General features: G+C 40.0%; 1 protein-coding gene across 1 annotated transcript in view; it reads right to left on the bottom strand.

Moving 5' to 3' along the window:
* PARP4 (poly(ADP-ribose) polymerase family member 4) overlaps positions 1 to 26,851 on the bottom strand; it is a 133,642-nt gene that overhangs the window by 36,561 nt on the left and 70,230 nt on the right. The window contains 8 exon segments of the mRNA XM_044249370.1: positions 687 to 786; positions 3,477 to 3,664; positions 4,323 to 4,390; positions 5,388 to 5,583; positions 20,733 to 20,870; positions 24,416 to 24,494; positions 24,638 to 24,684; positions 26,035 to 26,199. Of these exon segments, the coding sequence (XP_044105305.1) occupies positions 687 to 786; positions 3,477 to 3,664; positions 4,323 to 4,390; positions 5,388 to 5,583; positions 20,733 to 20,870; positions 24,416 to 24,494; positions 24,638 to 24,684; positions 26,035 to 26,199 (981 nt within the window).

Here is a 26,851-nt window from a genome sequence, read left to right as displayed (position 1 = left end):
AGTGTTTAATGAGTAGAGTTTCTGTTCAGGATGATGAAAAGTTCTGGAGATGGATGGTGGTGATGGCTGTACAACATTGTGAATGTGCCTTTATATATTATTATTTTTAAAGATTTTATTCATTTACTTGAGACAGAGAGAAAGAGTGGAGAGAGAGCACAAGTAGGAGGTAGGAGCAGAGGGAGAGAGAGAGAAGCAGACTCCCTGCCAAGCAGGGAGCCCAATGCAGGGCTTGATTCCAGGACCCTGGGATCTTCGGATCCCAGCCAAAGGCAGACACCAAACTGACTGAGCCACCCAGGCACCCCTAGTGTACCTTAATGCCACTGAATGCCACTTATGAATGGTTAAAATGGTGAAGTTTATGTATATTTTGCCAAAATAGCATATTAATCCAGCAAAACATGTATAATACTTAAGTCACTTTTGATAAAAACACCTCCATGACACTTTATGAAGAAGAAATAAAGCTATTAGCTAGGAGAATGAGCCAATTAAGGAGAATGCGTTCCTGCTAGGTGTCAGACGGACATTAACTAAGTAATTGCTTTCAGTAATTTTGTCATTTTCCTAAGTCCCCTTTCCATGAATGAAAACACAGAAGTTACTATCATTAGATTTGCAAGACGATAATATTTCCATATGTTTAAGCATAAAACTAGAAATAAGATGTTTGAAAAACATACCTGTTTTTTCCAACTATGTTTGGATTTTGAGTTAAAATACTCAAATACTCCAGCACCGTACTGGGACAAAGTCCTTAAGATATGGCGATTTGCTGTAGAACTGATCACAGGTTACATGTTTTAATTTTCAAGAAATTTTAGACACATTTTGAATTTCATGTAGTTAACAATGTTGACATAGCTCGAAACTCAGTAGAAGAGATACTGCGTGCAGAAGAATTAGTCTCTGTAGTTGAGGTTAAAGAGATGAAACTCAGGAAGGACAGTAGGAACATCTGAAGGTTTGGGTAACTTAAGCTCCCACGTATCAGAGAACTTACTTATTTTTCACAATAGAAAAAAAAGAAGAGCAGAAATTCTTGATTCCTGTTTTACCAAGGAAGGGAGTAGATGATTCCGAAAAACCTTCAAAAAGTTTATCAGAATACTGACAAAAACATCAACCTCCTTTCAATAAGTGTCATTTACCTAAATTTGATCTCAAAGGCCAAGCATTGGAAGTGTTAATAAAGTCTACATCTTAAAATATGATGTGTATCTCTAGACAGCAAAAGAGATAAAGAAATCTCTTTCTAGCAAAGATAAGCTTTGCTACTTCAATGGCAGCGTCCTATTGAATTTCTCTCAATAATAATTCAAAAACTATTAACCTTAGGGAGGTTCCTCCTGAAATAGTAAAGACATGATTACTTTTCAGGAAAAGAGCTTAAGAAAATTATTTCTGAACTATTTCTTAGCCTATTGATTGGATTTGTCTTTAGTCTTCAAAATTGGTGGTGATTATAAACCAATTAGATAATTCCCCTAAGCTGTAGTTTATTTGTATTTTATCGAAGTCATCGGCAACTGAGGCTTCTTGGAATCTTTTTTTGCTCCTATTGTGTGGAGCTCAGAGGACAGTTTGTGACAACATGCAGGATGAAGAGTCTCTACTGGACAACTCCCATATTGCTAGAGTTTGTGAATACAAATGAGCATTATAAAATGAGGCAGAAACATTTAGAAAGATCCTAAAACCTGACAGAAAATCAGTAAAAATTCCAGCTCCCTCAGGCTGGGTCGTGTCAAAGCACACGTCATTTCCCAAAAAGGTTCATGTCCATTTTCCCCATCACAGCAGCCCCTCCTTATTTCCTTCCTGGCACTTAGGAAAACCCATCTCCCCTTTCAGCTTATTGGATTACTTGCTGCCTATCTCCCTATACACAGCACTGTGGTCCAGCACCAAGGAGTGTCTGTCTCATGACTAGCTCTCAGCAAAGAAGGAATCAACAGGGTCCAGTATCTTCTGCAATGAGCTCTGAGACATAACCCTGGCATAGCCTCTGATACCTGGTCAGGGGAGAAAGGGGGGTGTTGCTGTGTCCGGGAAGATAGAACAGGGCACTGGCTCAGGCAGGGAGGGGGACATGTCCCTGCAGCAGGGAAGGGCCAGCCACCCCATGTCTACAAGTTAATCAGGTAAAGCCTATTTAGGAGCAATTCCTGGGGAGTCTACTGTGGGGTGGATAAGTTTCCTGGTTGGTCTGTGGTCCTCAGATTAGAGAAGACGACTAGGAGCTGTGTCTGAGGAGGGGCAGAAAGAGGGAAAGAGCCCTCTGGGCAGGCAGGTCTGGCTTGGGTACAGCAGAGAGGGCACTCAAGGGGTGTGGAGGGTCCCAGCTCCTGTAGTTCATAGCTGAGGCCTGAGGAGGACTCCATCCTAGCACAGCACAGTGACCCCAGGAAACACCAACAGCCACCACTCCCACCTCCGCCCCTACCCCCATGTTGAGGGGTGGTCCTGCTCCATGCACTGCCTCAGAATAGGGAGGCCTGGTTGTCACTTGCCAGACTGGTGACTATGTGGGGGAAAGTCCAGGGAGATGAGGGTGCAGGCAGCTCTTTGCAAACAACAGTCTGGCCCCTTCTGTTTGGTGCTTTCCTTATGTTTACACCATATGCCTTGGTTCAATCCAAAAAAAGCTAATTATAACTGGGATGGGGGTTCATTCCAACAATCATGGGGGCCTAGCCTCCCAAGAGAAAGATCCTATTTCCATCACAGGGTTAGTAAATGCAGATGTGCCCAGCCACCAGAAAGGTATGAAGGAGCAAAGAGTCTGGTTGGGGGCTTGCCCAAAGCAGTGGCCCTCAGCCCTGGTCAGGAACTGCCAGGGGAGTGTGTGTGCCTGGCATTGCCAGGTCTTCAGGCTTCTCAGGATAGGTTGGAAATCTGGATTTTTATACAAAACTAACATTGACTTGGTGCTTGCCAGGTGTTCTTAAGTACTTTTTTTTTCCCCCAAGCAGTGCCGGTATGTGGGTCTTCCTTACACCACATTTTTCTCACCCTACTGTAGGGCTGGGACTTAACTACTTTATTATTATTTTTTTTTTGACAGACAGAAATCACAAGTAGATGGAGAGGCAGGCAGAGAGAGAGGGAAGCAGGCTCTCCGCCGAGCAGAGAGCCCGATGCGGGACTCGATCCCAGGACTCTGAGACCATGACTCGAGCCGAAGGCAGCGGCTTAACCCACTGAGCCACCCAGGCGCCCTTAACTACTTTTTAAATATGAACTCATCACATTCTCAGAGCAAACCTATTAAACCTATGACATTTTCATTATCATCTTCATTTTACAGTTAAGAAGTTAAACAACTTGTCCAGAGCTCTGCAACTCTATGCTAAACTGTCAGCAACTTCAAAACTTCTAAAAATCACGTGTAGGCCAACAGAGAAAACCTACCCACAGGCTACCTTTTCCCCCCACAGTGCTCACTGTGTGACTAGATCTCTTGTACTTACCCGATACCGCAGGAGAACAGCCTCGTGTGCTGGACATTTCTTTTCACAAGCTGCAATGTCAGACTCTCATTCTGGAGGTGCCCATCCGATATAAGGAGAATGCTCCGAAAGCCTTGAGAAGGGTACAGTAGGTTTAAATATCGGAGTGTTTTCCAGAAGTCCGTATTTCCCATGGTAGGTGTAGCAGACTGGAGGAAATGAAGTGAAAGGTTATTCATTCCACCATTAACTGTAATCATTTACTAAGGCATGTCTCAAAGATGGTTTGGAGATATCATCACTGAAAAGATATTTATTAAAATTATACATTTGTGGAACAACTATGCTTATATCCTGTTAATTTATTTCATATCACACAGTAACTATAATATTATTGGTTGACTTCTTTGATTTTTTTTATGGTATTCCTGGGTTTGCTGGCCTGGACTGAGGTGGCAACTAGTCATTCTCAGCTTGTGTCATTTTAAGAAAAAGAAAAAAAAAGGAATAGAGGAAAACATTCTAACACTGTTATGCTGGTTATATTTAGGTGGTAGAACTGTGGATGATTTTTTTTCCTTCTACCTTTCTTAATTTCTAATTTTTAAAATGAGTCCATCTCATTAATATTATATTAATATTATAGTAACATTCATATTATATATTAATATATAATATTAGTTATATATTAATCACCATACAATATATTATTATTACTGTAATAATAACAAAAGAGCCCCACTGACATACAAAAACTGAAGGACTAGGGGTGTTCTATTATTGGTCTTGGAGGGAATAAGTCCAGATAGTACCATTAAAACTTGATAGGAAAAGACCCAAGAGATGAAGGACAGTTCTTTTACTTACCATAATGAACTCTGTTGGCATATTATTGCTTGTGATGGATTTAGGATATGAAAATAATTCCTTGTAACCTGTGTGATAAGATTGGCATTGAGGTGCAGCTCTTAAATACTCACTTTATTGACCACTAACAATCATGTTTGATAGTTTAACATATAAAAAAAAACTTCACCACAGTATTCCTTCAAATAATTAACTGTAGTGCGTTGAAGCTATGCACTTTACTGTGTAAAATGTTCTGAGTAAAATCACATGTGTAGACCTCTGTTCTGTAGAAGATGGCTCATGCAAAGAAAGATGTGGGGCATCCCAACAGTGTAGGCCGCCTGGCCGCCAGAGGGACACATTCTCCTTCCAGGCCCTTGGTACCCCAGCCTTACTTGATCTCTGCCCCCAGCAGTAACAGATGCTAGCTCCTTCATAAAAGGGCTCAGTCTTTTGCTGAATGGCACAGAAGAATCAATAGGATGTGACTATCCCCTCACTCCACTCTGTGTTCCTTCTCTCATTCCTAAAATACCTTCTTCTGTGGCTGAGATGTCCTCAGGCCCCCACCTGGAGGATGGTGTTACTTTTCCTCTAAAAGGGCTGACCTGATGCTTCCTGAAAGAAAGCTAGATTTTTCTGCTACTGTGCTGACTTTAAGTGTTCTGTCCATATCATTGGGACCCTCATACATGTCAAACCAAGGGTCTTGCATTTGGTTCAGCTGGTGGTAACCTAGTAATATTCATACAGTGCTTGCTCTCTAACAGGAATTGTTTTAAATACTTTATGTGCATCAGCTCAGTCCTTCCAACAACACTATTAAGCAGGAACTATTACTCTTATATTACAGATGAGGAAAGGTTCAAGTAATTTGCCCAAGGTGACATATAGAGCTAGTAAGTGGTAGAGCTGGAATCTGAATCTAGGGACCTAGCTTGAGTGTTCTGGTTCTTGAACTCCATGCTATGCTACCTCTTACTCCACAGATGAGGTCAGGCACCAATAGCCAATAGCCAACAGCTCTGCTCATGTCAATATTCAGGAGGAAGAACACTTTCAGGGGGGCCAAAGAACACTCACCTGTGCCAAACTTGACAATATTTATCTTTTGCTTCTTACCCATCAAGGACAGTGCATATAAGGCAATTTGCTTGGCTTGCAAGAATGTTGCGCCTTCCATGGAATTGGAGCAATCAAGACAAATAATCACTTCACTGTTTTCAGCTAGATCAGGGACTGTGATACTGAGATCTGGTTGAAAAACAAGCATGCAGGCCTAAAAACAAAAAGAAAAAAGGTGCTGGGTTGATGTTTATCATAACTTAAACTGGTCTGGCTTGTTTATATTGGTATAGGCATGCCTTTAAGATACTGCCAGTTCAGTTCCAGACCACCAGAGTAAAACAAATATCATTTTTTTTTAAAAAAGTGAGTTAAATAATTTTGGATTCCCAAAACACATAAAAGTTATGCTTAGGAGGAGTCAAAATGGCAGAGAAAAAGCAGGTTGAGATGACATCAGGTAGCCAGAGATCAGCTAGATAGCTTATCAAACCACTGTAAACACCTACAAATCCAAAAGGAGATAGAAGAGAAGAAGAGCAACAATTCTAGAAACAGAAAATCGACCACTTTCTGAAAGGTAGGACTGGCGGAGAAGTGAATCCAAAGCAATAGGAAGATAGACCGCGTGGGGAGGGACCGGCTCCGGGCTAGCAGTGGAACAACGGAGCACAAAATCAGGACTTTTAAAAGTCTGCTCCACTGGGGGCGCCTGGGTGGCTCAGTGGGTTAAAGCCTCTGCATTCGTCTCAGGTCATGATCCCAGGGTCCTGGGATCGAGCCCCGCATCGGGCTCTCTGCTCAGCAGGGAGCCTGCTTCCTCCTCTCTCTCTGCCTGCCTCTCTGCCTACTTGTGAGCTCTCTCTCTGTCAAGTAAATAAATAAAATCTTAAAAAAAAAAAGTTTGCTCCACTGAGGGACATCACTTGGGAGGCTAAACCGGGGTGAAGCCCATGCGGGGTCAGCGTGGCCCCAGGTCCTGCAGGGTCACAGAAGGATCGGGGGTGTCTGAGTGTCGCAGAGCTCGCAGCTTTAGAGCGGGGAAGCGGCTACAGCAATAAAGCCGAGGAGTGAGCTCTCAACTCGGCGTTACCTTGAACTGTCCATTTCAGTACTGAAGGCTAGGTACCAAATCAATACAGACATTGGTAATATGTCAGATCTAGAGTTCAGAATGATGATTCTCAAGGTTCTAGCTGGGCTCGAAAAAGACATGGAAGATATTAGATTCTCTAATAACCCTCTCCAGAGAGATAAAAGCCCTTTCTGGAGAAATAAAAGAACTAAAATCTAACCAAGTTGAAATTAAAAAAAATTATTAATGAGGTGCAATAAAAAATGGAGGCTCTTACTTTTAGGATAAATGAGGTAGAGGAAAGAATTAGTGATATAGAAGAACAAATGACAGAGAATAAAGAAGCTGAGCAAAAGAGAGACAAACAAATACTGGACCATGAGGGGAGATTTCGAGAGATAAGTGGCGCTATAAGAAGAAACAACATTAGAATAATTGGGATTCCAGAAAAATAAGAGAGAGGAGAGCAGAAGGTATATTGGAGAGAATTGCTGTAGAGAATTTCCCTAATATGGCAAAGGGAACAAGCATCAAAATCGAGGAAGTTCAGAGAATCCCCCTCAAAATCAAAGCCAATAAGAATAGGTCCACACCCCATCACCTAATAGTAAAATTTACAAGTCTTAGCGACAAAGAGAAAATTCTGAAAATAGCCCAGGAAAAGAAGTCTGTAACTTACAATGGTAAAAATATTAGGTTGGCAGTGGACTTACCCACAGAGACCTGGCGGGCCAGAAAGAACTGGCATGATATATTCAAAGCACTGAATATATTCAAGAGATAAGAGATAAGATGAAATAATATTAGAATAATTGTGATTCCAGAAGAAGAAAGAAAGAGGGGAGCAGAAGGTATATTGAAGCAAATTATTGTAGAGAGTTTCCCTAATATGGCAAAGAGAACAAGCATCAAAAATCAAGGAGGCACAGAGAACCCTCCTCAAAATCAATAAGAATAGGTCCACACCCCGTCATCTAGTAGTAAAACTTATGAGTCTTAGTGAAAGCAGCCCAGGACAAGAAGTCTGTAACACACAATGGTAGAAATATTACACTGGCAGCAGACTTATCCACAGAGACCTGGCAGGTCAGAAAGAACTGACATGCTATAATCAGAGCACTAGATGAGAAAAACATGCAGCCAAGAATACTATACCCAGCTAGGCTATCACTGAAAATAGAAGGAGAGATAAAAAGTTTCCAGGACAAACAAAAACTGAAAGAATTTGTAAACACCAAACCAGCTCTACAGGAAATACTGAAAGGGGTCCTCTAAGCAAAGAGAGAACCTAAAAGTAGTAGACCAGAGGAGCAGAGACAATATACAGTAACAGTCACCTTACAGGCAATACAATGGCACTAAATTTATATCTTTCAATAGTTACCCTGAATATAAATGGGCTAAATGCCCCAATCAAAAGATACAGGGTATCAGAATGGATAAATAAACAAAACCCATCAATATGCTGCCTATAAGAAACTCATTTTAGACCTGAAGACACCTCCAGATTTCAAGTGAGGAGGTAGAAAACAATTTACCATGCTAATGGACATCAGAAGAAAGCTGGTGTGGCAATCCTTATATCAGATCAATTAGATTTTAAGCCTAAGACTACAATGAGAGATGAGAAAGGACACTATATCAACAAGAAGCTCTAACAATTTTAAATATCTATGTCCCTAACATGGGAGCAGCCAACTACAGAAACCAATTAATAACAAAAATCAAAGAAACAGATTGACAATAATACAATAATAGCAGGGGACTTTAACACTCCCCTCACTGAAATGGACCGATCATCCAAGCAAAAGATCAACAAGGAAATAAAGGCCTTAAATGACACACTGGATCAGATGGACATCACACATAAATTCAGAACATTCCATCCCAAAGAAACAGAATATATATTCTTCTCTAGTGCACATGGAACATTCTCCAGAATAGATCACATCCTGGGTCATAAATAAGGTCTCAACTGGTATCAAAAGATTGGGATCATTCCCTGCACATTTTCAGACCACAATGCTCTGAAGATAGAACTCAATCACAAGAGGAAATTTGGAAAGAACCCAAATACATGGAGACTAAACAGCATCCTTCTAAAGAATGAATGTGTCAACCAGGAAATTAAAGAGGAATTGAAAAAATTCATGGAAACAAATGATAATGAAAACACAATGGTTCAAAATCTGTGGGACACAGCAAAGGCAGTCCTGAGAGGAAAATATATAGAGATACAAGCCTTTCTCAAGAAACACAAAAGGTCTCAGGTACACAACCTAACCCTACACCTAAAGGAGTTGGAGAAAGAACAACAACAACAACAAAAAGCCCAAACCCAGCAGGAGAAGAGAAATAATAAAGATCAGAGCAGAAAGTAATGAAATAGAAACAAAAAAGAAAGAAAGAAAAGAAAAAAAAATCAATGAAACTAGGAGCTGGTTCTTTGAAAGAATTAATAAGATTGATAAACCCCTGGCCAGACTTATCAAAAAGAAAAGAGAAAGGACTCAAATAAATAAAATCATGAATGAAAGAGGAGAGATCACAACCAACACCAAAGAAATACAAACAATTATAAGAACATACTATGAGCAACCCTACGCCAACAAATTCAACAATCTGGAAGAAATGGATGCATTCCTAGAGACACATAAACTACCACAACTGAACCAGGAAGAAGTAGAAAACCTGAACAGACCCATAACCAGAAAGGAGATTGAAACAGTCATCAAAAATCTCCAAACAAAAGCCCAGGGCCAGACAGCTTCTCAGGGGAATTCTACCAAACATTGAAAGAAGAATTAAGCCCCACCCCCACTGAGCCACCCAGGCGCCCTGAAAGAAGAATTAAATCTATTCTCCTGAAACTGTTCCAAAAAAATAGAAATGAAAGGAAAACTGCCAAACTCATTTTATAAGGCCAGCATCACCTTGATCCCAAACCAGACAAAGATCCCATCAAAAAAGAGAATTATAGACGAATATCCTTGATGAACACAAATGCGAAAATTCTCACCAAAAGACTAGCCAATAGGATCCAACAGTACATTAAAAGGATGATTCACCACAACCAAGTGGGATTTATTCCAGGGCTGCAAGGTTGGTTCAACATCCACAAATCAATCATTGTGATACAACACATTAATAAAAGAAAGAACAAGAACCATATGATACTCTCAATAGATGCTGAAAAAGCATTTGACAAAGTACAGCATCCCTTCCTGATCAAAACTCTTCAAAATATAGGGATAGATGGCACATACCTCAATGTTGTCAAAGCCATCTATGAAAAACCCACCGCAAATATCATTCTCAATGGAAAAAAACTGACAGCTTTTACGCTAAGGTCAGGAATATGGCAGTGATGTCCTTTATCACCACTGCTATTCAACATAGTACTAGAAGTCCTAGCCTCAGCAATCAGACAACATAAAGAAATTAAAGGCATCTAAATCAGCAAAGAAGAAGTCAAACTATCACTCTTTGCAGATGATACGATACTATATGTGGAAAACCCAAAAGACTCCACTCCAAAACTGCTAGAACTTGTACAGGAATTGAGTAAAGTGTCAGGATATAAAATCAATGCACAGAAATCAGTTGCATTTCTTTACACCAACAACAAGACAGAAGAAAGAGAAATTAAGGAGTCAGTCCCATTTACAATTGCACCAAACCCATAAGATACCTAGGAATAAACGTGACCAAAGAAGCAATGAATCTATATTCAGAAAACCCTAAAGTACTCAAGAAAATAATTGAGGAAGACATAAAAAATGGAAAAATGTTCCATGCTCCTTGATTGGAAGAACAAATATTGTGAAAATGTCGATTCCACCTAAAGCAATCTACACATTTAAGGCAATCCCTATCAAAATCCCACCCATTTTTTTCAAGGAAATGGAACAAATAATCCTATAATTTATATGGAACCAGGAAAGACCTTGAATAGCCAGAGGAATGTTGAAAAAGAAAGCCAAAGTTGGTGGCATCACAATTCCAGACTTCAAGCTCTATGACGAAGCTGTCATCCTCAAGACAGTATGGTACTGGCACAAAAACAGACACATAGATCAATGGAACAGAATAGAGAGCCCAGAAATAGACTCTCAACTCTATGGTCAACTAAAATTCGATAAAGCAGGAAAAAATGTCCAATGGAAAAAAGACAGCCTCTTTAACACATCATATTGGGAAAATTAGACAGCCGCATGCAGAAAAATGAAATTGGACCATTTCCTTACACCACACATGAAAATAGACTCAAAATGGATGAAGGACCTCAACGTGAGAAGGAATCCATCAAAATCCTTGAGGATAACATGGGCAGCAACCTCTTCGACCTCAGTCTCAGCAACTTCTTCCTAGGAAGATCACCAAAGGCAAGGAAAGCAAGGGCAAAAATGAACTATTGGGATTTCATCAAGATCAAAAGCTTTTGTACAGCAAAGGAAACTATTAACAAAACCAAAAGACAACTAACAGAATAGGAGAAGATATTTGCAATCGACATATCAGATAAAGGGCTAGTGTCCAAAATCTTTAAAGAACTTAGCAAACTCAACACCCAAAGAACAAATAATCCAATCAAGAAATGGGCAGAAAATATAAACAGACATTTCTGCAAAGAAGACATCCAGATGGACAACAGACACATGAAAAAATGCTCCACATCACTTGGCGTCAGGGAAATACTAATCAAAACCACACACCAGTCAGAATGGCTAAAATTAACAAGTTAGGAAATGACAGATGCTGGCAAGGATGCGAAATAAGGGGAACCCTCCTATCCTTTGGCGGGAATGCAAGCTCGTGCAACCACTCTGGAAAACAGCATGAAGGTTCCTCAAAAAGTTGAAAATCGAGCTACCCTATGACCTTGAAATTGCACTACTGGGTATTTACCCTAAAGATACAAATGCAATGATCCGAAGGGGCACGTGCACCCGAACGTTTATAGCAGCAATGTCCACAATAGCCAAACTATGGAAAGAACCTAGATGTCCATCAACAGATGAATGGATAAAGAAGATGTGGTGCATATATACAATGGAATACTATGCAGCCATCAAAAGAAATGAAATCTTGCCATTCTTGACGATGTGGATGGAACTAGAGGGTATTACGCTTAGTGAAATAAGTCAGTTGGAGAAAGACAACTATCATATGATCTCCCTGATATGAGGAAGTGGAGATGCAATGTGGGGGCTTGGGGGGTAGGAAAAGAATAAATGAAACAAGGTGGGATTGGGAGGGAGACAAACCATAAGAGACTCTTAATCTCGCAGAACAAACTGAATGTTGCTGGTGGTCAGAGAGTCGGGAGAGGGTGGTGGGTTTATGGACATTGGTGGGGGACTGTGTGCTATGGTGAGTGCTGTGAAGTGTGTAAACCTGGCGATTCACAGACCTGTACCCTTGGGGCTAATAATACATTGTATGTTTATAAAAAAATAAAAAAGAGTTATGTTTACACTATACTGTAGTTTAATATACATATATTATATGTAGTATTATATCTTAAAAAAGATATTATAGTAGTATTATATCTTAAAAAACTATTCATACCTTAATTTAAAAATATCTTATTGCTAAAAAAAATGCTAACCACCACCTGAACTTTCAGTAAATCATAATTTTTTTTATGGTGGAGGGTCCCACCTTGATGTTGGCTGCTGACTGACCAGGTTAGTGGTTGCTGAAGGCTGGGGTGGCTGCGGCAATTTCTTAAAATAACTATGCTGAAGTCTGCCACATTGATTGGCTCTTCCTTTCATGAACAATTTCTCTATAGCATGTGATGCTGTTTGATAGCACTTCACTCACAGTAGAGCTTCTTTCAAAATTTAAGTCACTCCTCTCAAACCCTGCCGCTGCTTTGTTGAGTAAGTTTATGTAGCAGTCTTTAGAATCCTCTGTTGCCATTTCAACACTCTTCACTTCACCATGAGTAGATTCCATCTCAAGAAACCACTTTCTTTGCTCATCCTTAAGAAGCAACTCCTCATCCGTTCAAGTTTTATCATAAGACTGCAGCATTTCAAATATGATAATAATTAAAAAGTTTGAAATCTTGAGAGAATTACCAAAACATGACACAGAGGCATGAAGTGAGAAAATGCTGTTGGAAAAATGGCACCAAAGGACTTGCTCCACAGGGTCACCACCAACTTTCAATTTGTTAAAAAAAAAAACAAAACCAGTATCTGTACAGCATGAGACAGCACAGCATGATAAAACAAGGTATGCCTGTACTACTTTATGTGCCAAGAGACAATAAAATTTCAATCCAAAACCCCACCCACACAATCTTTCTAAATGATGGACATGTAATTGGGCTAGAGTAACAGAGAATAAAGAGTGACCCACTAACTGGAAGAGATTATGCTGAGTGAAATCAGTCAAGCAGAGAGAGTCAATTATCATATGGTTTCACTCATTTGTGGAGCATAACCAATAGCATGGAGGACAAGGGGCGTTAGAGAGTAGTAGGGAATTTGGGTAAATTGGAAGGGGAGGTGAACCATGAGAGACTATGGACTCTGAAAAACAGTCTGAGGGGTTTGAAGTGGCGGGGGGGTGGGAGGTTGGGGTACCAGGTGGTGGGTATTATAGAGGGCACAGCTTGCATGGAGCACTGGGTGTGGTGAAAAAATAATGAATACTGTTTTTCTGAAAATAAATAAATTGGGGGGAAAAAAAAAAGAGTGACCCACTAAAAACTGATGAAGCCCCCCTGGTATATATGAGTGTGTGTTTCACTTAAAGTACACCCAATATATAAGAACCCGTGCTTACAGAAAAGATTAATTAATCTTCTTATTCCTGTTACTAAAATGATCCATCAATTTACTATGCTCTTTTATATGCCACGTTTATCTGTGGAATTTAAAAGGAGATTTAGGTTATGTACAACTAAAATTACAGGCATCCCTGCAATGGATAGATATACATATACATAGAGGTAAGAGTTTCAGAGTTTGGCATAAGTGTATAATTTTTATTTGAAAAGACCTCCTCGTAAAATTCAATTTTCTAGCCAGGTAATTTTATAAAGACAAAATTAATAAGACTTATTCAACAATGAAAGGTCTGTAGGGGATCAAATAAAAAAACTAGAATGTCAGAGCTGGGGTTTCCAATGTGTAGGCTATAAACACCTGAGAGGTCCAAATTTAATATAGAATTAGTATCTGAAAATTCACATGGTATCAACAGTCTGAAGAATAAGTAATAGGTCTCTGTCTCTCACATATACGCACACACTATTCTAAAAGGAATATAGATGCTATTGTGATGACTAAAATATGCAACCTTATCTTTTTAAATCAACTAATACTTAAAGTATAACTACCATCGTATGTATAAGTTTCAATTAAAAAAACTTCCTCAGCTTTGAGATACAATTGATCTATTAACATTGTATAAATTTTAGGTGTACAATGTCACGATGTGATTGTACGAAGTGATTACCACCATAGGGTTAATAGCACATTCATCACCTCACATAACTTATAGTTTTGTTTTTATAGTGAGAACATTAAAAATTTACTCTCTTTGCAACTTTCAAGTGCATAATACTGTTGGTGCCTGAGCGGCTTGTGGCGCATGCGCGGCGGGTTGGGCTGTGTGCAGGGCCAGCGGGCCAGCGCGGAGCCGGAGCAGCTGCGTTGATGCTTCTGGGCTCCGCTGAGACCGCCGTGCCAGCTCGTTGCCTCGGCCCCCGCTGCCTCAAGCCGTCGCCGCCCCGGGTGAGCGGCTGCCTATTGTACTTCTCGGTGGCGATGGTGCGGAGCTGCTCCGGCTGGGCCTGCGGGGGAGCCCCGGCACCGCACAACTTTGTCGGTGCCCGAAAGTAAACACACCATTAAGATGGCGGCTGGATGTGAGCCAGTAGGCAGAACTGAGGATTTTGTATCTATGTGGCTGCAAGTGATTGGTTGTGCAACTTTGGTATATATACACATGCGCGGGCGGTGGAGAGGAAGATCCCAACAGCTACCCAGAAATAAAGCTTGCTTCGCTGAGGTCTCCTGGTCATTCTTGCTGGCGAGAGCGACATAATACAGTATTGTTTGCTGTAGTCATCATGCAGTACATTAGATCCCCCAAAATTATTTGTCTTATGACTGGAAGTCAGTACTCTTTGACCAATAACTATCTGTCTATCACGTGTTCTATAGCCATTCATCCATTAGTGGACACTTAGGTTTTTTCATGTCTCCATTATTGTGAATAATGCTGCAACTAATATATTGGTACAGATATCTATTTGAAAGAGTGATTTCATCTGTTCTGGATATATACTCAGAAGTGAGACGTTGGATTACATGGTAGTTCTATTTTTAATTTTGGGGGAACCTCTGTATTCTTCGTCTGTAGTGGTTGCACCAATTTATAATCCCATCAACAGTGCACAAGTATTCCTTTTTTTCCACATCCGTGTCAATACTTGTTATCTCTTGTCTTTTTGATAACAGCCATCCCAGTAGGTGTGAGGTGTTACCTCACTGTGATTCACATTTCCTTAATGATGAGTGATGTTGGGCAACTTTTCATGTACCTGTTGGCCACCTGTATGTATTCTTTAGAAAAATGTCTATTCTGTTCCTCTGCCCATTTTTTCAACAGATTTTTTTTGTTGTTGTTGTTATTGAGCTACATGAGGTTTTTTGTTTTTTTTTTTAAGATTTTATTTGAGAGAAAGAGACAGAACGAGCTGGGCAAGGAGAATCAGGCAGCGAGGCAGGCTCCCTATTGAGCAGTAAGTCCCACATGGGGCTTGATCCCCGGACCCTGAGATCATGACCTGACCCAAAGGCAGACACTTAACCAACTCAGCCACCCATGCACCCCAAGTTACATGAGTTCTTTATATATTTTGGATATTAACCTCTTCTCTGATATATGGTTTACAGAAGTTTTCTTCAATTCCATAGGTTGCTTTTCCATTTTGTTGATGGTTTCCTATGTTGTACAAAGGCTTTTAAGTTTGATGTAGTCCCACTTATTAATTTTGGCCTTTTGTTGCTTGTGCTTTTGGTGTCATATCCAAAAAACCACTGCCAAGACCTATGTCAAGAAGGTTTTCCTCTGTTTTCTTCCATGAGTTTTATGGTTTCAAGTCTTAGACTTAAGTCTTTAACTGATTTTGAGTTAATTTTTATGAGCAGTTCAAGAGAGGGGCCTAATTTCATTTGTTTGAATGTAGATATACAGTTTTTCCAGCACCATTTTTTGAAAGGACCATCCTGTCCCCATTGAATATTCTTGGCTCCCTTGTCAAATATTAGTTGACCATATACACATAGGTTTACTTTTGGGCTCCCAATCTGTTCCATGGGTCTGTGTGTCTGCTTTTATGACAGTACCATAATGTTTTCATTACTATAGTTTTGTACTATAGTTTGAAAACAGGAAGTGTGATGCATCCAGATTTGTTCTTATTTCTCAAGATTGCCTTGGCTATTCAGGTTTTTTTGCGGTTCCATCATAAGATATCTTTCTATTCGTTTGTATCTTCTTCAATTTCTTTCATTAGTGTCTTACAGTTTTCAATGTATATATCTTTTACCTCCTTTGGTTGAATTTATTCCTAAGTATTTTATTTTATTTTCTGGTCCTACTGTAAATGGGATTGTTTTTGCTTTTTTTTTTTTAAGATTTTTAAAATTTATTGGACAGAGAGAAAGTAGAGTAGAAGCAGGAGAGCAGCAGAGGAGAGGGAGACACAGACTCCCCACTGAGCAGGGAGCCTGATGCAGGGTTTAATGCCAGGCCCCTGGGATCATGACCTGACCTGAAGGCAAACACTTAACTAACTGAGTGACCCGGGAGCCTGGGATTGTTTTTTTAATCTCTTTTTCAAACAGTTTGTTGGTAGCTCATAGAAATATAATTGATTTTTGTATGTTGATATTGATCATGGTGTGTGATCCTTTTGATGTGCTATTGAAGTCCGTTTGCTACTATTACGTTAAGAATTTTTGCACCTATGTGAACCAGGGATATTGGCCTATGGTTTTCTTATAGTATCCTACAACTTGCCTAAATTTGCTTATTAGTTCTAACAGTTTTTTAGTGGAGACTTAGGGTTTTCTATACATGAGATGTTATCCACAAATGGAGATGGTTTTACTTCTTCCTTTCCATTTGTATGCCTTTCATTTCTTTTTCTTGCCTAATTGTTCTAGCTAGGCTTTCCAGTACTACAGTGAATAGGAATGGTGAGAGTGGGCACTCTTATTTCTGGTTTTAGAGAAAAAGTTCTATTTTTCACCACTAAGTATGATGTTAGCTATGGGTTTGTCATATATGGTCTTTATTATGTTGAGGTATGTTCAGAGCTTTCATCATAAAAGGGTTTTTTTGTTTTTTAAGATTTTACCTATTTATTTGACTGAGAGAGACACGGTGAGAGAGAAAACACACGCAGGGGGAAGGGGAGTGGAAGAGGAAGAAGCAGGCCTCCTGCCAAGCAGGCAGCCTGATATGGGGCTTGATCCCAGGACCCTAGGATCATAACCCGAGCTGAATGCAGATGCTTAATGATTAAGCCAACCAGGTGCCCCAAGGGTGTTGAAAATTTCAAACACTTTTCCTGCATCTATTGACAGGATATTCTATTTTATTTTTTACTAATGTATACTTGATATACAATGTTATATTAGTTTCCTATGTACAGCATGGCAATTTGACAAGTTTATTTGTTATGCTATGCTCATTACAAGTATAGCTACATTCTGTCACCACACGCTATTACAATAGCATTGACTATACTCTCAATGCTATACCTTTTATTCCCATGGCTTATTCATTCCATAACTAGAAGCTTGTGTTTCTCTAGTGTTCTTTCATTTCAACAACTCCCTTTGCCATTTTTCATAAGGCAGGACCAGTGGTGATGAATTCCCTTAGTTTTTGTTTGGGAATGGGTCTCTCCTTCATTTCTGAAGGGTAGTTTTGCTAGGTTTATGCTATATAGTGATTTACAAGAAATATGGATTTGATCAACTCATATATATTTGGTCTTTGTCCACTGTTCCTGCCTCACATCTCCCCAAACCCTTGGAATTTCCTAAGTGATCAGAGTGATAAAGGTATCTCTAATAAGAGACACCTCATGTTAATGAGGCAAGTTTTGGACGCCCACCTAAGAAGGGGGGCTGGTTGCCAGGAAAATCAACCATATGACCAGAGATTTAGAACTTTCAGTTCTACCCCCAGACTTCTGGAAGGGGAGTGAGGCTGGAGACTGAATCAATTGACAATGGCCAATGATTTTAATCATTCATGCCTGTGTAATGGAGTCATCATAAAAACCCCAAGTCATGAGTTTTTAGAGAGCTTCTACACTAGTGAACACATGGAGATGTGAAAGAATGATGTGCCTGAGGAGGGAATGGAAGCTCTGCACCCTTTCCTCAGACTTTGTCCTATGCATCTCTTCCACCTGGCTATGCCTGAGCTATATGCTTTTGTAATAAGCTAGTTATCTAGTAAGTAAAATGTTTCTCTGAGTTCTGTGAGCTGCTCTAGCAAGTTAATCAAAACTGATGAAAGGCTTGTGGGAATCTGATTTATAGCTAGTTGGTCAGAAGTATGGTGACATCCTGGACTTCTGTGGTAGTGTGTGGGGAAACCTCCCAACTCCTCTTGGAATTGGTCCAGGAACCCAAAAGAATAGTATTCTTGGTTGGCAGTTTTTCTTTTCAGCATTTTGAATAGATCATCCCACTCCTTCCTGACCTCATGGTTTCTGCAGAAAAATTTGCAGTTAGCCATGTGGGGGTGTTCCCTTATATGTGATGAGCCATTCTCCTGCTGCTTTTAAAATTCTCTCCTTGTCCTTGATTTTTAATTTTTTTGAAGATTTTATTTATTTATTTGATAGACAGAGATCACAAGTAGGCAGAAAGGCAAGCAGAGAGAGAGGGGGAAGCAGGTTCCCTGCCAAGCAGAGAGCCCTGGGATCACGACCTGAGCCGAAGGCAGAGGCTTTCACCCACTAAGCCACTCAGGCACCCTAATGTTTTGATTATAATGTGTTTTAGAACAATCTTTCAACTGATCCTTTGAACTGCCTGGATCTGGATGTACATCTCTCTCTCAAGGTTTTGGAAGATTTTAGCTATTATTTCTTTAAATAATCCTTAAATAATCATTTTCTCTCCTTTCCTGGGATGCCTGTGATACAAATGCTCATTTGCTTAATGGTGCTCCATAATTCATGTAGGCTTTCTTCACTCTTTTTCATTCTTTTTCTTTTAGCTCCTCTAATTTCAAATGATTGGTCTTCAAGTTCATTGATTCTTCTGCATGATCAAGTCAATTGCTCTGTCAGCTGATCAAGTCAAGAAGCTCTGTCTTGAATTTTTCAGTCTGTCATTGTATTCTTTAGCTCCAGACCTTGTTTCATTCTGTTTTACGATTTGTATTTATTTATTAAGCTTCTCATTTTGTTTACATGTTGTTCTCCCAATTTCATTTAGTTGTTTATCTGTGTCCTCTTGTATTATATTGAGTTTCCTTAAGATGACTATTTTTGAATTTGTTGTCATGCAAATCATAGCTCTCCATTTCTTTAGGATCTGTTACAGGAGTTTTATTAGTCTTCTTTGGTGGTGTCATGTTTGCCTAATTCTTCATGATTCACATAAACCTTGCACTGTTTTCTGTGCATCTCAAGGAGCAAAAACCTCTGTTTTTACAGACTAGTTTGGCAGGCTCCCTGGCTGATGGGATTACCTCTGACACTACAGTTATGCGGGACTGGAGTCAATTTCAAGGCTGTTGCTCCATATATGGTGTGGTCTGCAGTTGACATTCTTGTTACCAGGGAGTCAGGTGTGGATCATGTCTGGTCCCTTGGATGGTTGAGATAGCTCAATACCTTGTTCGGTAGAGTAGCCTGGGACAAGAGGTCACTTTACAGTCCATAGCTCCTCAGTCAGCAGACCTATTACCAGCTTCCACTTGGTCCCTGGGAAGGCTCCTCCCTAGTTGCTGGATGAGTCCCTGGGAGGGCAAAACTGATCCTGGACTACAATTGAGAGGAGCTGCAAAGTTCCAGAACTGTTTCAGGTTTCACAGCCACAACTGAGATCTGCAGACCTGCCTCTGAAGGTGCAGGTGGATGTTTCCCATGAGGTCTCTGGGTTGGTTGACTGGCCCCTGATCATCACTGGAGGGGCTGAAGCAGAATATCTGATCTTTCTGATCTCCTGAAGTGCAGAAATGAGCATCCACCAGGTCCTATGGGACTACTCGTGGATTGTAGCTAGGAGGGTTCTAGAACTGAGAATAGGGCACTACTTTCAGAATCTATAGGGTTGTAGATTAAAGTATCTCCTGCTGGGTCCCTGGAAAATGTCTGAAGGCATATTTTAGTTTTGGTGGGTATTAAAGTAAAAACTACAATCATAGAGAAACATACCACATGAGGGATTTGGTTGAAACCTTAGAAGTTTGTCAAGCCTGATTTCATAAGTATAAGGGCCTACTTAGCCAGAGGGAGCCATTTTGTTGTTTATGCACTAAACTTAGATTGACCCTGCCCCTCCAGGAGGAACTTACTTAAAAGCAAGTCCGGGAAACCAATCCCAGGTAGCAAAGCTCAGACACAAGGGCGGGCCAGGCCAGGTGGAGACATCCAATCAGTGGGGCACATACTGTCTCCCTAGCTACTAGTCCCAGGTAGCAAAGCTCAGATACAAGGGCGGGTCAGGCCAGGTGGAGACATCCAATCAGTGGGGAACACATACTGTCTCCCTAGCTACCAAGGAGAGTGGGTCCTGCCTTTTGGGTGCCAATTCTGACCAAGGTGATAGGCTAGTTCAAATATCTACTAGGGTAAATTGAAATTCAATTGGCCACCCTTGTGTGACCTAGCATGACTGTTTTCTCTGTGTGTTGCAATCCCATTGGCCACCTGTGTGTGGCCAGGCTCAACCACATGAACTTTGCTCTATAAAAGTTAGTCTGTGAGGCTGGGAGGGGTCATCTCTTTGTAAGAGACGGCCCCAACCAGTCGGTTTGATTCTCGATGCTTGGCGCGAAATAAAGCTTTGCTTGACCTTCGCTTTGTATCAGTCTCGCTCCTTTGATCATGGACCCATTATTGGGGGACCTATCATAAGTATTTTCAGTTGTAAAATCTTGGGGTGGTGAGAGCACATTTTGTAATGCTAGTTTTTCAGGACTATCAGTAATTTCCAAATTTAAGTAATCTATTCTGAAATATTTTTTCAATAGTGTTTCCCATTTTTAAGTAAGAAGGACTATACCTCACTTTCTTTTTCTGGATGTTTTTCAACCCACATTCTTGGGAGATATGCATCAGACAAACCAACGTGAAGAGAAAATCCATCAATGTCTAAGGAGCTACCTTCCACGGTGCTAATTACCGCTTTGCAGTCTGTGCACTACAAAACAAACAACAATGACAACAAAGTAAATATTTGAATAATAACATATAATCAATTTGCAGTTACCTGTCAAGGGGCAAACCCTTGCATAATTTATCTAACTCCATCAAGAATCAACAAGGCAGTAATAAATTCCAAAATTATGAAATTTTTAGAAGTCCTGACCATTATCATAACAGTTACCCTCCTGAAATTCTAAGGTTGATGTACATAGTTAAATTGAGAAGTCTGAGACAGTCTAAATCCTGGATCCAAAGATTACAGATCTATTTATTTAGGTAGAACTATATCGATATAACATTATAGCATATAGTAGTACACTAGAACTCAGAATAGTAAAAATAGAAAATTCAAAAGAAATCTTAGAATTATACCTTATTTTTAAATTACATTTTCATAAATATAAAATAACTTTTGAAAATGTGGATGATGAGTTTTAAAATAATAAAGTCAATGGGATAGATTGTAAAATGGCCATAAAGTCTTTCCATTCCTGTGTTCTTGTTCCTTTGTAATGTGACTTTGCTTCTCTTCCTATCAGAAGGTAACACCTATTTCTCTGCCTTGAATCCAAAGTTGGACAATGTGACTTGCTTTCATGTGATGCAAGAGGCTTGGAAAACATTGGTGCAATGGGGCTTGCCTTCCTCTGTTGCTACTGAGAACTTTTCCACTAACTATATGAATGAACCTGAGCTAACCTGCTGGATAAAGAGAGACATGGTCATCACCCCAACTGACATCAGGCTGCCCACCAGGTATTAGAATAAGCCCATTCTAGACTATCCTGTCCCAGGCAAGCCAATGCAGCCCATTAGAACTGCCCAGCCACGTCACAAAACTGTGAGAAATAACAAATGTTATTATTTTAAACCATAAGGTTTTGAGATTGTTACACAGCAGAAGCTATCCGATGCAGAGGGTTTCTTGTTAAGGACAGACTAAATATATATGTTTACCTCCATTCTTAGCAAACTCCTAAAATTCTCTACCATAAAAAGGAACCAATTAAGGGGTTTAAACCCATAAAGATATTGAGGATAGGAACAAAGACAATAGCAGTTGAGAGATGTCAAATTTTTTTTTAAAAAATGGAAAGTTGATAGAGGTATGGTAAGTGACACAGCTAGAGTGGAGGTAGCTACTACCTGGGTCTGGTGGGGGACTACAGCAACCTGGTAAGGCTCATATCCAGGTGGTACTGCAGAAAACAGTGGTAACTAGCAAGTAGACTATGCACTAAGTTCTTAATACAGGCCCCCTCCCTGTCCAAAGTAACCAAGCAGCTAGCACCAATAGCTAGTACTCTGTTCTCTCATTAAAGAAAACTGAAGATTAATTTCTTAGAAAAATTCAAGCAAACAGCAACCACACTGGGGAATTTTAGGCATAAAAAAGCACAGGAATATAGGGCAGCAAACTGGGGAATGAAGTAAAAGTTGGCATCCTAATGTGTGGGCCCTTCAGTTACTCTCCCTGGTCATACTTTATGAATAAGCTAGAGGTGTTCTGAATAACCACAGAAGGGCTAAACCACCACCACAAGACTCACCACACAACAGCCAGTCAGTTGCCAGACTCTGCAGAGTCTTTGGTCCACTAGCTTCACCCACCTCAGAGCACCTAACTAGCTTTCTTGTGTCTCAGTTACAGTTGAACACAGAGAGGTCACCCACGCATTTGAGAAAAAGCCTCTAACCCAAAATATGGAAACCGAAAAAAGAAAAAGCCAGAAAAAGAAAAAAGGAACTTAAAAAAAATACAACCCAGGGAAGAGAAAAATATATATATTATGTTTTCAGAGAAACAAGAAAGAGAAGATAAGGTACCCATGAAACACAAAAGATGCTATAAAAAAGGAGTACTGGGGCACCTGGGTGGCTCAGTGGGTTAAAGCCCCTGCCTTCCACTCAGGTCATGATCCTAGCGCTGCATAGGGCTCTCTGCTCAACAGGGAGCCTGCTTCCTCCTCTCTCTGCCTGCTTCTCTACTTACTTGTGATCTTTGTCTGTCAAATAAATAAATAAAATCTTTTAATAAAGGGGGAATACTTATAGAACAGAATAGAGTTCTTACAAATTAAAAATGAGAATGTTTAAACACAAATTTCAGTAGAATGGAGTTTAAAATTGAGAATATCAGTCAGAAAGTAGAACAAGGAAACAATACAAAGGTTAAAGGAGAGAAAAAGAAGGAAAACAAGAGGCTCAATCCAGGGGACAGCTGACTTAAAGGCAATGCAAAAGGTGAAGGAAAGAGGAACAATTTATTGTAAAAAAAAGTAACAAAATTTCCTAGCACTAAAGGCTATGCATTACATACAATGAATGACTATCACATTCCTATGAAATTTCAGAATACCAGGGATAAAGAGAAGATCTGAAACTCTTGTAAAATTTAAAACAAAACAAAACAGACTACATACAAAGAATGGGAGGTAAGAATAGCATTTAACTTCTCAAAAGTCACACTGGAAGCTATAAGATAATGTTTTCAATATTCTGAGGAAGATGATTTTCAACCCAGGATTATACATCTCAGCAAATGATCAGTATTCACACATGGATTAAGGCTAGCTGCAGACATTGTTGCCCACAAGCTGAGGAAATTAACAGAGGCTGTGCTCTGCCAAATGGAGGGGGAAAAAACAAGAAAGAGGATAAAGAGGAAAAGCCCTACAAAGGAGAATCATAAAGAAAGGCCCTGGCACAACAGATGTCCTGTGGTAACCAAGCTGCATTGGGAGTGGAGAGACAGAAGGGAGGAAGGTCTCAGGGGGAAAACATTATCTGAATTATTAAGAGCATTCAACAGTGACCAATAGTATTCTGAAGAGTTTCAATCTATGTGTGAGTGAGGTTAGTGGAGAGATAAGAGAAGGAAATTTTCATGTACCACAATAGGAAATAAAAAAATAATTTTGAATCAGATGAATCAAGAACAAGCAGTTAAAAAAAAAAAAAGAGAGCATTTACAACTTCAGAGGGCTCCAGAAAGGAGGTAAAATATTTAAAGTTGTTCACTGTCTCTGGAGGCTGGTCTGGAAGATGCAGGGCAGAACCAGGCTGCTGCTTCTTGAGAGAAGCCGTTGTTAGAATTATTTTCTTCTTCTTTCTAAGATTTTATTTTTTAAGTAATCTCTACACCCAACGTGGGGCTTGAACCCAAGGTCAAAAGTTGTGTGCTCCACCGACTGAACGAGCCAGGCATCCTTATTATTAGCATTATTTTTTAAAAATTTTAAAGCACTTGAATATATTGCCTTTATAAAATAAAAATAATGCTAAAATAAAAGCTCCTAAAAAGGGGCGCCTGGGTGGCTCAGTGGGTTAAAGCCTCTGCCTTCGGCTCAGGTCATGATCCCAGGGTCCTGGGATCGAGCCCCACATCAGGCTGTCCACTCCACGGAGAGCCTGCTTCCTCCTCTCTCTCTCTCTGCCTGCCTCTCTGCCTACTTGTGATCTCTGTCTGTCAAATAAATAAATAAAATCTTTAAAAAAAAAAAAAAAAGCTCCTAAAAAATAAAACAAAGATTTACTAACCTTTTGTCTCAGTTTATGTGTATCACTAGAAATGGATTCAATCCCATATGGCATCTCAATGGACATACTCAAAGAGAAGCTGCCAAAAAAGAAGAAAAAGTCTATGAATTTAAATATTAAACAAATACTTGTTGTCATTTTATAGAATTTTAAGTAATATTTGAAACCATAAAGCTAATATCAATTGAATGTCTTAAGAGGTTTTATATTTTTGGTACTAACCTTTGTTTTGTTCCTATTTTCTGTATACAAATCTTCTCTACTGTATCCTGTTAAAAGAAAAATATACATGTATAACTAAGTATCTACTAAGTTTCACAATGAGAACTCTAAGCTGAATGTAATATTACCAAGACTACTATCTATAGCAGCAATAAGACAACCGGTCTCACTTCCCAGTACTGAGACACAGAATATTTGCTCATGGAATCACAGTAACTTCTAAAATGCAACTGACATCAGGGATAATTTATCACCAATTTAACAGAGATTTTCAACTATACATATGTCTATATGTGTATACACCCACACACATACACACACATATACATCATACTTCTATATGCACACACACACACACACACACACACAATTTATATAAATACACACAAAGTAGAAACAAACTGTTATCCAGTAGCTTGTTCTACAATCTCTGGCAATGGAATTAAGGATTGTCGAAATTTTTCTCTTTGGTTTATTTGCATTCTTTATGCTTATCTAAATTCCTCATAATGAACATGTAGTACAGACACAAAATTTTTTTTAATTTTTAATTTTAATTTTTATTTTTTATTTTTTTTAAGATTTTATTTATTTGACAGACAGAGATCACAAGTAGGAAGGGAAGCAGGCAGAGAGGAGGAAGCAGGCTCCCTGCTGAGCAGAGAGCCTGATGTGGGGCTTGATCCCAGGACCCTGCGATCATGACCTGAGCTGAAAGCAGAGGCTTTAACCCACTGAGCCACCCAGGCGACCTAATTTTTTTATTTTTTATAAACATATATTTTTATCCCCAGGGGTACAGGTCTGTGAATCGCCAGGTTTACACACTTCACAGCACTCACCAAAGCACATACCCTCCCCAATGTCCATAACCCCACCTCCCTTCTCCCAACCCCCCTCCCCCCAGCAACCCTCAGTTTGTTTTGTGAGATTAAGAGTCACTTATGGTTCAGACACAAAATTTTTTAAAGAGACTGAACAGAATAAAAATATTACACCTATTGAGCATAACTGTGTCTTTATTCTTTTCATTTTACAAACATCACATGTATCTAAATGCATAAATGGCATTAAATTGACTTCATGCTAGAAAGATTAGATTTTTTCATGTATTATTATTATTATTTTAGAGAGAGGGAGAGAGAGAGAGAGAAGCATGGGAGAAGGGAATGAGGGAAGGAGAGAATCTTAAGCAGGTTCCATACCCAGCATAGAGCCCAACTCAGGGCTTGATCTCACAACCATGAGATCATGGACCTGGGCCCAAATCAAGAGTAAGATGATTAAACTGAGCCACCCACGTACCCCTGGAAAGATTAGCTTATTTTAGATGTTTTTAAATTCCCTATCAATATATCACCAAAAAAACTTCTTTAAAACTTTCTAAGCATACGAACCTGAATGTTTTCATTCAAAACTTTGTCCTGTTGCCAGGGTGCCACAGCAGCAGGCATGAAGAAGACAGCCCTGTTGCCTTGGATGCTGAGTTCCGTGATGTAGGTAACTTTGATGAGGACCTTAGCCTTAGGGGGTAGATTTCCAACACTAACAGTAAAAACATCCTGAAATAGAAACACATGTCTCATTTTTCTCCTCAAAAGTACATCCATTCTAGGCTAGTTAATCCCTCCTGTTACATGAGCCACTTAAATTATGATCTACCAGACTCTTCCTCGGAAAATGAGCATAGACCCTACAAGATGAATGGGCATGGGCAGTGCTTAAGGAGAATCCTGGAGCAGGTCCTCAAGGGTGGGGATGGCATGGCATCTATGGGGGGGTAGAAGGCGAGGAGGCCCTTTGGGAGCAGGACCTTGCCCTGACTGGGGAGTGTCACCTCTGTCCTCTACACCAGAGGCCCTACATGCAGGGCTCTGCTGCACAGACAGCCTCCACATAGCCCCTTCTTGAAGAAGCTGTAGCCTCTCTGACCTCCACAGCATCTAGCAGCAATTCTACCAGTGGCTGTAGAGCTAGAACAGTTTCACTAACTTGGTCCTCACTTTATTCCTTTGCCCTGCAGTTCGTGCATCATTTTATCTTTTTTTAAAAAAGATTTTATTTATTTATTTGACAGACAGAGATCACAAGTAGGCAGAGAGGCAGGCAGAGAGAGAGGAAGGGAAGCAGGCTCCCTACTGCGCAGAGAGCCTGATGCGGGGCTCGATCCCAGGACGGTGGGATCATGACCTGAGCCAAAGGCAGAGGCTTCAA

The sequence above is a fragment of the Neovison vison genome, chromosome 5, assembly GCF_020171115.1.
Source record: "Neovison vison isolate M4711 chromosome 5, ASM_NN_V1, whole genome shotgun sequence".
In the NCBI taxonomy this organism is placed as follows: Eukaryota; Metazoa; Chordata; class Mammalia; order Carnivora; family Mustelidae; genus Neogale; species Neogale vison.
This window is presented reverse-complemented; position numbering and strand designations above follow the sequence as displayed.